The sequence below is a fragment of the Pomacea canaliculata genome, linkage group LG10 (genome assembly GCF_003073045.1).
Source record: "Pomacea canaliculata isolate SZHN2017 linkage group LG10, ASM307304v1, whole genome shotgun sequence".
NCBI lineage: Eukaryota > Metazoa > Mollusca > Gastropoda > Architaenioglossa > Ampullariidae > Pomacea > Pomacea canaliculata.
In genome coordinates this window covers 18,794,238-18,806,279 of record NC_037599.1, presented here as the reverse complement: position 1 = coordinate 18,806,279, position 12,042 = coordinate 18,794,238, and the positions used below count along the sequence as shown (strand labels likewise).

General features: G+C 37.8%; 1 protein-coding gene across 1 annotated transcript in view; it reads left to right on the top strand.

Annotated features, from left to right (window-relative positions):
- The window catches only part of LOC112574232 (rho-associated protein kinase 2-like), a 29,283-nt gene extending 19,074 nt beyond the window's left edge, over window positions 1-10,209 (top strand). The window contains exons 24-35 of the mRNA XM_025255144.1: window positions 23-126; window positions 912-1,098; window positions 1,550-1,643; window positions 2,126-2,202; window positions 2,415-2,552; window positions 2,842-3,070; window positions 3,442-3,601; window positions 3,883-3,961; window positions 4,383-4,581; window positions 5,313-5,378; window positions 5,539-5,671; window positions 6,007-10,209. Coding sequence (XP_025110929.1) covers window positions 23-126; window positions 912-1,098; window positions 1,550-1,643; window positions 2,126-2,202; window positions 2,415-2,552; window positions 2,842-3,070; window positions 3,442-3,601; window positions 3,883-3,961; window positions 4,383-4,581; window positions 5,313-5,378; window positions 5,539-5,671; window positions 6,007-6,109 — 1,569 coding nt within the window. The 3' untranslated portion in view covers window positions 6,110-10,209. The remainder of the gene's footprint in view (window positions 1-22; window positions 127-911; window positions 1,099-1,549; window positions 1,644-2,125; window positions 2,203-2,414; window positions 2,553-2,841; window positions 3,071-3,441; window positions 3,602-3,882; window positions 3,962-4,382; window positions 4,582-5,312; window positions 5,379-5,538; window positions 5,672-6,006) is intronic.
- Window positions 10,210-12,042: the final 1,833 nt, after the last annotated feature.

Genomic DNA, 12,042 nt, shown 5'->3' with positions numbered 1-12,042 from the left:
ATGTGTTGTTGTTTGTGTTCAGAGTCTGTACAAGACACAGGTGAAGGAGCTGAAAGAGGAGGTAGATGAAAAAAACAAGCAAATTCAGGATCTCACCTCAGATAACCAAAACATCCTTCAGGAGAAGTAAGAGTGCTGGGCACATAGTCCATTAAGGCTATCATTTTATTGTACTTTTTTTAACATGAGTAAAATTACTTGCCGGGCACTTTAATTCTGTAGACAATATTGTGAGAGTTAATGTTTAAGATTGTGTGTCTGTCTACATTGGGATGGGAAAGGGAGTAAACTGTCTTTAGAATTTTGTCTTGTAAATAAGGCCATTTTATTGCCTGTACATTCAGCTTTGGGTGCACATGCAAGAGTGTCCATTTACAGGGGGTCTACGATGATAATGATATTGATTTATGCATCCCCTTACCCCAGGCAGGCTCAGAGAGCTTAGAAAAATGCCACCACACATAATTATTTGTATAGACACATGGTTATTGATTCCTGACAGAGTGAAAAAGTGAAGATTGCATGATCTGTAGATAAGGAAAGGTTATATTTGCAAACAAATGAAGAGTGTACCACAAAATAAAAAACCAAAATGAATACATGTAATAAACTTAAGAGAGATCATAAGTGGAAGAAGTGGGCTAGAGGGGAAATGACTTGGCGTACTAAAAACAATCCAGAACAGAAGCAAACAGCACAGTAAAAGGCACAGAGCAACAGGAGACAACAGAATCCAAGAATAAGACCAAGAGAGAACAGACCCCTCAGGCTGACAAGTTGAATCTGTATCAGTGATGAGTGTACACTGCAGCTTTGATGTTATATTTTTTTTGGGTTCACAATATTTTTGTAGGTACAGCATCATGTTTCAAGGCACTGATCTTTTTTATTTTACTTTTGCTTTCTACTAGGGAGTCCATTGGAGCACAGCTACAACTGGCTCTGGCAAAAGCAGATTCAGAGCAGTTGGCTCGGCAGATTGCAGAGGAGCAGCTCTCAGATGTGGAGAAGGAGAAGACAATGCTGGAGTTGGAGATCAAAGAAATGATCTCACGACAGAAATCGGAGATGAGCAAGAAAGAGTCTCTCATTGCTTCCGTAAGATTTGTTTGGTTGTTTTCCTGCAGAGCAAGCAGTGAGTAGTTTTCAGATTGAGCAAATAGGTTTTTACATTGTTTTTCAGATGGAGCAGTTTATTTTCAGGCTATTTTCAGAAATGCAGCGATTAGCATCAAGCATTTGCTGCAGTATGTGACCAGTGTTTTGACTTAATAGCAAGCAGCTAGATGAGACATTGCCAGAAACTCCATGTTACTAGTCATTCAGCCGCCATCTTTTGTAATGTTTCTAGTGTCACAAAAAGGCATCTTGGGCATAAAAGAAAACATCCGGACCCACAGAAGGCCATCATGATCTAGGCCGTAGGAATTGGCTAAAATGATGAGTTGGGGCATGTTAGCGTTTACAGCTAAAGACATTGCTGCATGAAACTGGTAGCTTAAGAAGGATTTCCACTTACGCTTTATTTTTGACCCTGTTTCTGCAACAGTTGGAAGAAACCAAGAGACAGTATGCATCCGACCTTGAAAAAATGCAGCAAGATAAGGATGATCTCAGCAACCGCATCAAGAAACTTTTGGAAGGTCATTATTATCTAACATTTTATTTAATTACAGTTGATTTTTCAGTTAAGTTCCTTAATTCTTTTTCTTTTTTTTTGATCATCGATATTGTTGTTTATTCTCCTCTCCTTCGTGTGTTGCCCATGTCTTGATCTTGTTCTTAAGCACAAAGAGCATGCTCCTTAGGAGTGAGTATGTAGTGTGAGTATGCACTATACAAATTTCGCAATTATCATCACTATAAAAGCTCTTCTTGACTGTCTAAAATTTTCTCAAAAAAGTGATTGGGTTTGTGTATGGTTTATTCTTAAAAATCATATGATGATTTTTTAACATATTTATTGAGTAAAATTGTATTTTAATAAATCAGTTGTTTATGTATTTTTCTGTCCTTTGCAATTGTAATAAAATTCAATGATAACAGTTTTTTGATGCGCAAATCAAGGTTAAGCTGAAGGAAATCTTTGCCTTTAATATTTGTCTGGACCTTTTATTCTTGACAGATCTTCAAAACTCAAAGAACACAGAGTTTGAGAAATTAAAGAAACAGTTGGAAGAGGAGAAGATGAAGAAAATCCAGGTGAGTTTTGAAGGCACAGAATAACAGATAACAATTAACTGATAAACTGTGGAATACTTTGGGGGAAAAAACTTTTTGTTCTTTGTGATTTAGTACAGTTGGTAGTCATCAAGTAAAGCACCAAAATATCAGTTTTTAAAATATTTTCTACTAGTGATGAATTTTTAAAAATCTTGTTTAAAAGAAAGATGTCTTCGTGCAATTGATAACAGGCAGTAAACAAGCTGGCTGAAATCATGAACAGAAAGGAGTTCTCTGGGCGCCCTCGTGGAGGCAAGGATAAGTCTGTGGAATCAGAGTTAAAACGAAAGGAGAAAGAATTCAGGCGACTGCAGCAGGAACTCACAATGGTACGTCTATTACGACAATTGCTTTCCTTTGAACTTGGTATAAAACTGATGTATCATTTTTCTGCATAGTTTGTGTCCTTTTTTTTTTTTTCCTTTTTTTCCTTTTTTTCTTTTTCAAACATGGTGAGTGAAGTGCACTTCAATGGAAATCCATAGGATACAGTGGATTCTGTAAAATCATCGATACTTGAACAGATTGACTGTATGGGAGTGTGGTAATGCCAAGAATACCTAAGAATACTGTTAAAAGTGTAGAATAAATACAACTTCCTCTGCTGATATTGACCAGGAGCGTGAGAAGTATAACAAGATGGTAGAGAAGATGCAACGCGATGTTGCTGAAGCGCAGCAGAATGTCTTTGAGGAGAACCAGGCACGACAGAGACTGCAGATGGAGATGGATGCAAAGGACTCGGAAATTGAGCAGCTACGGCAGAAACTGGCCTATGTCAATATGGAAGGTGCCTCTATTTGCAGTGGCAGCATAGAAGACTCAATATCTGATGAGAATAGTTCAGGTTTGTGTCTTCAAATAACATGTGTGTGTGTGAACCCACCTCTTTATGAGCAGCAGTTTACATCTTGTTCCTTTCTGTGTAGAAGATTGCACAAAAGTAGATCTGTACTCCGTTTTGGTATGATTTATTTCTGTTTTACTAGCAATAAGTCTGGCCACCGTGTTAATAAATTATCTTGAAATAAATCTTTATGTACTTACTGATATTATTGATATTATGACAGCAGCTCCTAGATGTGATAAAACTTTTCAATGTTAAGGACTTGTAAAACTGCCAACATAGACATCAAACAGTGAACAAGGGAAAATAATTGATGTACCTCCAAGTGGACGGGATCGGAAAGGCTATCTGCAGCTTCTATTTGTGTGCAGATGCTTTGATGGAGGGATGGCTAGCAGTGCCTAACCGCCAGAACATAAAGAAGTATGGTTGGCGCAAGCAGTATGTTGTAGTCAGCAGCCGCAAAGTTCTCTTCTACAATAGTGAAGGGGATAAACAGAATGCCGATCCTGTGCTGGTCCTTGACATAGAGTGAGACTACAATCTTATACTTAATTATTGTTGTCATAGTAATTACATATCAAATGGGAAAATGCTGCATTTTGAGAATGAAGATTACAATCTTTGCTGAGGCTAGGATCAAAACCTTCCCAAAAGGTTCAAACACTTGTTACCAGAAGAAACAAGGTATATGACATATTTAGAAGCAATTGGTGAAAGCACAATCCATGTCTAGAGAAGTAATGAGGGTAACAGTTTTAAAGCTTAATCCTCTGTTCTGGTTTTTTTTTTTTCTCCCCTTTCTCCCACAGTAAACTGTTTCACGTGAGACCAGTCACACAAGGAGATGTGATCCGAGCTGAAGCCAAAGATGTTCCCAGAATATTCCAAGTAAGAGCAAAGCATTCTTTCTGAGAAGGCTAGATTTCCTGCATGACTTACAACATTGAATTGAATGTTGGCATAAAACTGCTTTTATTTCTTGTTTTTGTTTTTTTTCCAGATGAGTTTTTGATAATGGTTTAAAAAAAGCCTGAAGACATATTTTATTTCCTTGAAGCTTAAGCAATAAAAACACACATGACAAGGTGCATCTTTTGATATTCACTTAATTTTTATGTGATGAACTTTGGAATCACTTGTTGTAAAAACCATATATTTCACAGGACTGACTAGTAGGGTCATTTGTTGTAAATTCCATACAATTTATGTTTTCATTCTGCTTTGCGTATTTCTCATCCTGTGTATATGTTGGCATGCTACAACATCAGAGTAAGATTACATGTTCTGTGTCTTTGATATGTGTTAACAGATTCTGTACGCCACAGAAGGTGAAAACAGAAAACCAGAAGAAAGTCCGAGCGATACAATAGGAACAGACAGGAATGACATCGTTTCCTACAAGGGACACGATTTTCTCCCACTGACTTTCCGCACACCAACAACGTGTGACTCCTGCCACAAGCCTGCCTGGCATGTTCTCCATCCCCCACAAGCTCTGGAGTGTAAACGTAAGTGCAGCTGAAGAGACTGGACATTTTGCCAGTGATGGAAAAAAGATCAGATTTAGCCCCTCTCAGGATTGTGGATGATTTCCAGGACAAGTTTTCATGCACATTTGCTGAGTTAATATTATGTGTCTAGTTGAAAAATATTACCCTTTCATGGCTAAAAATCTTGTGATCCTAATTGATCTTTTCTTTTTATTTTCTTTTTTTTTTTTTTTATGTCTGAACAAAAGTATGGTAGTGAAACCTCACTTTAAAAGTCTGAAACTGGCACTTGATGCCATAATGTTTTGAAAGAATAGACATGGGAAGTTTTCTTTATGGTGCAGTAGTTGCAGTAAAGATAAATTGTTAAATGGTCCTAAGAGGAACTTCGGATATTAAAAAAGTTGTTTCATGTCAGTCTCTGTATATTCTGCAGTCGTATCGTAAAAGGGAGATAGACTTGCCCTTTGTTAATCATTCCTTTTTTAGTAAATAATTACCTCCCTTGGAATTACAGGGATTCTTTTAGTTCAGTTTCAGTTTTAATTTTCATCTTTAGGTGCCATCTCTTTTGTTTTGATGATGTTTTATGTAATGAGATTTTTCATAATGCCAGTTTTATCTGGAGAGAGAAGGCAAGCAAGAGAGCTTTTAAGGATGGCTAGATTTGTTTTGAGTATGAAGAATTGGGCTTGCAAAGTGGAACTTGTAGGACTTAAGTTCTGCTCTGCTTTTTGATTATTTTCCAGGTTGTCATATAAAAGTTCATCGGGAACACTTTGATAAGAATGAAGAGTTCATTGCTTATTGCAAAGGTAAGATTAACGAGAGATTTTGCAGAATCAGTGTGTAAAAGAGGAAAAGAAGCTTGTGACAATTATCTTTGTTATATTTATTTGCCTTGACTGTTATGTTGAAATTAATTATCAAAATGTTTAAGCATGGTTTAAAATGGATTTGCTGTGGTGTCTGCAGTAAACTACGATTCCAGTATACAAGCCAAAGAAATGCTGTTACTGGCAGAGACAGCTGATAAGCAGAAACTGTGGGTTACACACATGAGCAAAAAGATCAGCAAAAAGGGCATTGTTAGTTCTGGAAACTTGAAGTGAGTAGGCGTTGTATTTCAAGACTATGAGGATATTTGTTGTAGGGTCTTTTTATGATGTTTTAATTTTATTTTGAGTGGATTTGTGCTCGGAAGATTTTATTCTAGACTTCTAAAAAATGTTCACATCACATTTTAGCTGTTATCATTCAGCTATCATCTTAATGTTTATAATTAGGAGTAAAGGGTGCATTTAGTAAATTCACTAGAGCAAGTTTACTGCTAAAGAGGTGCAATGTTTTTCTCGTGGATGATTGTGTGTGTCATATTGTTTATGTGCAATGTGATCTCAGTTACCATGTATTCCCGCTGATGATATGTCATACTGTTTGTAGCACTGTTCGAGGCACAAAACAGTACGCTTCATATGGACCACAGCAGCGTGGTCATATCGCTGCAGGGAAGGCAGCGACGTTGCCTCCAAATGCTCGGCCATGAATCCTTTATGTGGCTGGCAGGTCATCTGATGTCTTCAGTCACTGAGCTCGGGGGCAGCCTCCTGGTAGCATACAGGCACTGAACTGTGCAGCTATACTGTGTTAACGTGGAACTTCCTCAGGGGCCTCCCTTCAAGACTGTGCCATGAGCTTTGATGATTTAAGTGCAATCTCTCACCTAAAACTTGTCATTGGTTTTAAAGCAAATTTTTATAAAAGAAGTTCTGTAGCTTTGGGGTAAATGGTAATGAGCTTCCTCACAAACATGAGGTTGGTGGTGATGTAGCTTCTTTTTTTGTTGTTGTCAGGAACCAGTGCTGCTTTCTGTTGAAGCTAATATGAATTAGATGTTTTAATTAACCACAAGGTGCAGGACTGACTAAATTTGCCTTTCCTTGGATGCTAGGTTGTTTTGGAGCATTGAAACTGGAGATAAGAGTGTAAGTTAAGATGCCACCAGAAGTTATTGGTCGGGCTTCCTTGTTTTCATGTTTTATATTATGTAAACTTGTTAAGTGCCAGTTAATATAAATCAAGATTTTTACAGATGGACATTTGATTCAACAGAAGATCTTGGCATTGTATATGCTACCTTGTGAGCATACTGTCACATTTTACAGTTTGCTTCTTTTGGCTTCTGACCACACACATACACACATACCCCCGTTCTGGCATTATGTTTTGTGTTTGTCCTAGGAATCTGTGCACTTGTTTTGTCCTTTTTTTTGCTAAAAGGAAATCTGTGATTGGCACTTAGATGGCAGAGAAATTCTTTGCTTTTTTCCCATAAAACCTGTAGATATGTTCAGTATAGTCACGCCACAAAACTTGAAGTGGGACTTGTGCTTCTCACAGGATACTGTGCAACACAGTAAATTTTATTTGGTGTCGCATTATTGCTTTAGAAATGCAGCTTATGATTGCATTTGCATTTACAGGCATTTGTACAGAAGTGCATGGCGCATAGTTGTTTGTATATGTGGTGGGCGAGTGAGCACGACAGTTAATGCATCTATCTGGCTGGCCTGCATGGGAGAGAAAGAGAATGGACTGTTCTTCTGATGCCATAAGCTGGGCTGGAGACCCATCGCGTCACTTGGCAGTGTAAGCTACTTGGTGTCGTGTCTACTTTTTTTCCCCATTTGTCCCTAAAGCAAATCAAGAAAGTAAGAGGTCTTGAATGCAGCTAGGCAGCGTGCATACTATGGTGTCCATATGCTTATGTGAGGTCTATGGTAACCAGTTCGTGGTCAGTTAATAGAGGCTGGCCTCTTCCCCTACTGCCCACTTCCATAACCTGCAAGTCCTTTCTTGGCCCATCTCAGAGACAGTCCCTATCACAGCTATGGCTGTCCTGGGTTCATATCTCATCTTGGCATGCTGTTATTTCTGTGTGCGAGGCACCTGTTTACAGGGCTGGCTGTGTTGCCTTGATATAACTTCAGTTGCTGGCACAGCATGACGCACCAGTTCTTTCTCTCCTGACTCCCGGTCACCACAGTTCCTTTTATGTATCCACTACCTTGGCTTTTTGAATTAGCCATGTTCTTGGCTGTTTTTTAGAAGCTGTCTTTTGATGCCCTCACTTGCTGGCCATATGTTTGGCTGCTACCATGAATTCCATTTTGATTTCGAATCTGATGCAGAGGAGCAAATATCCTGTTGGTGTTCTGATAGCGCACCCATCTCTCTTACACTAATTATCACATTTGTGCTTTTGAAGGACAAGAGTCTACAGAATTCTTTTCATGTGGCTAAAGCTGAATGCTTTTCATGAGATTTCAGATGGATCTTAATCAAGGCATTTTGTTGGCTTTTATAATTACAGTTCGCTGATGTGCATTTGGCATCAGGCTGGAATGTATTGTCAGCACAACCGTGTGATATTGCCAGATACCTCATGTCCCTGTCATGTGTCTTGAAAAGAATAAAAGCATAGTGTCTGTCAGTTTTGACAAATGTTTTCGTTTCTAATGTGATGGGCAGTAGGCAGCCAGAATGATGCTGATGATGTTTGCCTGATTGTTAACTCTTTACAGTTCACTTGAACTTGTATAGTTAGGAAAAAACCACATCCACTTGCTGGATGAGCATTTAACTCTGAACTGTAACGAGTTGATGAAGCTACTTGCTTAGGGGTGGAAGGTGAGTGTGATCTGGACATTGGTGGTGTTGACAAGAGTGCTTCTCTTGAAAATCATGTCTTTTATTAGAGATCTGCAGCAGGTGAATAAACTGTAGTTTGATAATGATCAGGGATTTGTGCTTTTCTGTCCATTTTGGTTTAAAGATGTTTGTAGAGGGATATTTTGGGGGAAATACCTGGAGCAGTCACAAAAATCTGGGTTTTCTTAAGTGTATTTGGTTGCTGAGGATGTGATCCTGTCTGCATGCCCAGACATTCTGTATGTGTTGGTCCTGAAATTGATGTGCCTCACCTGTGCAAGGTTTCTTTGTTTTAAACTCTAACTCTGGGTGCCAACTATGGTGGGCACAATGTAAAATTAGCCTGCTGTGGAAATGACGGCTTTTGTTACACCGTTACTCCAGGAGCAGTATGTTAAACATACTGGCAATTTTTCTGATTTTTTTTTTTTTTTAACCCATTTGATGACAGAGTTTATTCTTTGTAAAATTCTGGAATGACCTTGTAACTATTTTTTAAGATTAAATAACCGTTTTGTATACACAGATTATGGACAGTAATTTTTCCTTTCAAGTCTAAAAGATGATGCTGAGGAGGCGAAACTTTACAATCAGATGTTCTGGCGCCATTATTGTAATATAATAACTATCAGTTTCCCTGTATTTGTGAGCGTTTCAGCTTATGTACCTTGCTGTGGCAAGATAGGATCCTTATAGCTGATATTTTGTCTTGAATGTTTCCATTACAAAAGCTTGCTTACGTTGAGAAAAGTGGTAGCTGAGGCAAGATTTGATGCTATGTCCTCATTTTCTTTGTACATATGCGTAAAAAAAAAAGTTGCATGTATATTTTTTGAACATAATTTGTATAATAGCATGGCGGATGCATAAAAATGAAAGTTTCAAGGTTGAAGGCTGTTTGACTTGTTTTAGACAGTATAGACCTCTAATGTCATGATTACACTTGATTCTCAAAACACACAAAGAAACAGTGTGCATGCACACTCACCATTTTTTTTTTTTTTAAAGCAGCAGTGCATTAGAAATATGTCGCGGCATTATACACCTAGGCCTAACTGTTGGCCTGTGATATATTTCCCCTAAATAAAACTATGCTAAAGTCAATAACCTTTGACATTTTCTTGTAGAGGCTTGATATCACAGGTTTACAAATAGTAAGCAGCTCACAGAGCCAGATTAATGCATTCATAAAAATATGTACTTGAAAAATTTATTGACCTTTACTGAGAAAATATTGTTTCTTCTCAGAAATTCGCATAGAAATGTAGAGCTTTCTTTATTATTCATCCCTTAAAAAGATCTTATATTTTCTGCATTTTAGCATGGAGATGGCATTAGCTGGCACGCAGCTCTACTAGCTGCAGAGCAGAAGCACTGGGGTTCTCACCTCATACTATTCAAGAATTCTGAAATGAAAGGAATATATGAGGCTTCATAAACATGTTTATGTCCTTAAATGTCAATATGTCTTCCGTTAGTTTGGATTGATAAGTAGTGGTGTGCAAGTGTTTCATTCAACGAATGCAAGAAATTGAAGTGTTATGAATCTCTAGCAATGACTCTTTTGAAGAAAAGTCTGTTCTCATTGTAGCCTTGTTGGAGCATGGTGGTTTCTTTTATCTTGCCCACATTCACTTTTTTAAGTGGAAACTTGCTAAAAAAAAATAAAAATAAATAAGGGGGGGTCATTACATAGTTTTAATTTATTATTAGCCTGTCAGTTCCATGTCCAAGGTGCTTAAACCACAAAATATTAGCAGAAAGCAAAGGGTGTAAGAGTACATTTAGAAGTCTTTATGATTTCTGTGGGGGGAGGGAGTCAGAACATTTGTCTCCACGTAAGTCTGAAGACTACTCATACTACTCTTAAAACAAAAATGTACTGACTTTAAAAATATAGTAAATTTCTGATGAATAAACATGCTTCAACCAACCCTCTGAAGTGTCAGAAAGCAGTGTTTCTTTACATGTTAGTCTACATGTATTTCAGGTTTAATTCATGGTGCTCTTTTGTCTGTCTAAACTGCGACAAAGTAATAGTGTCAGGGTGCTGCAAGTCCATAAGCTGAACAAGCATCGGGAAGATGACCAAATTCAAGTTCTTGGAAGTGCTTATGATGCTCCTAGAAGGAAAACATCAAATGTAAAATCAAAAACAATGGACTACAAAATGGAACTCATGTGTGGTCAGAATCTACTTACTTTTTTTAATCAAGCACTCAAAAACAGGCTGCTTGACTCTGATCACATTGCTAAATAAGTTAGGCAGCCGAGAAGGCGTGAAAATAAACAAGCCAGGACTTAGACATTCTTCAGGGCAAGATTCTATTCAGCCCAGAACAGGAAACCCCTGTCAAAGGCAGTTTGTCCTAAAGGTGAAGGGGCGAGGGTGATGACTTGGTTTTGTTGGGGTTTTTTTTAATACTTTGCACATCACTGAAGTTTTGTGGATCTTTTGAAATACTGAGGTAGTGTGATGTGCAAGGCAAATGAAGAAATGTATAAAATGGGTTACGGGCAGTTTAAAAGTTGTGCCATACAGAACAGTGACCCAATATTTACATTCAAACTGTCTTCATGTAAGGCTATTCAAAAGATGTGTGCCCAATTCATTGTGAGGATTATTGTGTTTCTAACCTAAATTTCATTGACAGTCTCTTCAGCTTGCTTCCTAGATTAAGTCTTCCATACTTGCCTACTCGGATATAGTTCTCTCACTTCAACAAAAACAAAAATCTGAAGTAAAATTGTTCTGGATTTTTTTTTGTTGTTGCTTCTTTCCTGTTCATCATGAGAAATGTCTAGTGTTTTTGAACACCATGTTGATACATAAAAGGGCTTTACCACAACACTAGTGTCATACTTAGAGAGCTAATCAAGTACATAATATGATAAATAGAAATCGTAAACAAATGAAAGCTTCATATATGGACAAATAGCCAGACTAGAACTTGTGGTCGAAACCTCCAGATGCTTTGTTTTTGAATGTGTGTTTTAAGGGCATAGTTGAAAAACTATTGTCTATTGATGGGGGATTACATAAGTTGGTGCTTAATAGCCAAACATGCACATGCTCACAAAAGGTTTTCATCCTGATTATGGGAAAGGAACGGAGGCAAGTTTACTTCTACACAAGTCTCCTGATTAGTTTGGTTTCTGTTGAACTGTGAATAAATACCGGGCATCTTTACAAATTTCGCATGAAAAACAAAGCTCTTGCTTGTCCATTTCTGTGAAGTACGTACAGCAATCTCAGCATACTCTGGCCCTGATCAACTTACTAATTATACCTTTTCTCGTGGGAGATGGGATAATAATTTATTCATGGAACAAGTTTAACTTGCCCAATTTCCCTTTAAGGCACTTAAACAGTTTGAGCAAGCTTTAGGTCACCTTTCATTAGAAACATTTTAACCTAACTCTCCTCACAAATGTAGTGGTCACTGTCATGTAATGCATATTTATTTAGCTTGATAACATTGTCTTATGTAAACAGGCTTCTGTGGAATAATGGTAATTAAAATACTAGTCTTACACAGGTATGTGCTGTAATTGAACTTGTGCATGTATTGTGTCGACTCGAGCATGCGTTGTGACTAGGAATTCTATCATGTAGAGAGGCAAAGTTAATGCAGTCTGCCAAAAAAGTCTCTTGTGAATGACCATGGGTTCAAAGTGCCTCCATGTATTTTCTAGACATTCATCCACATTTGTAAGCCTTATGTACATATGTTTGTGTTCATGTTTGGATGTGCTAGCATGTACACA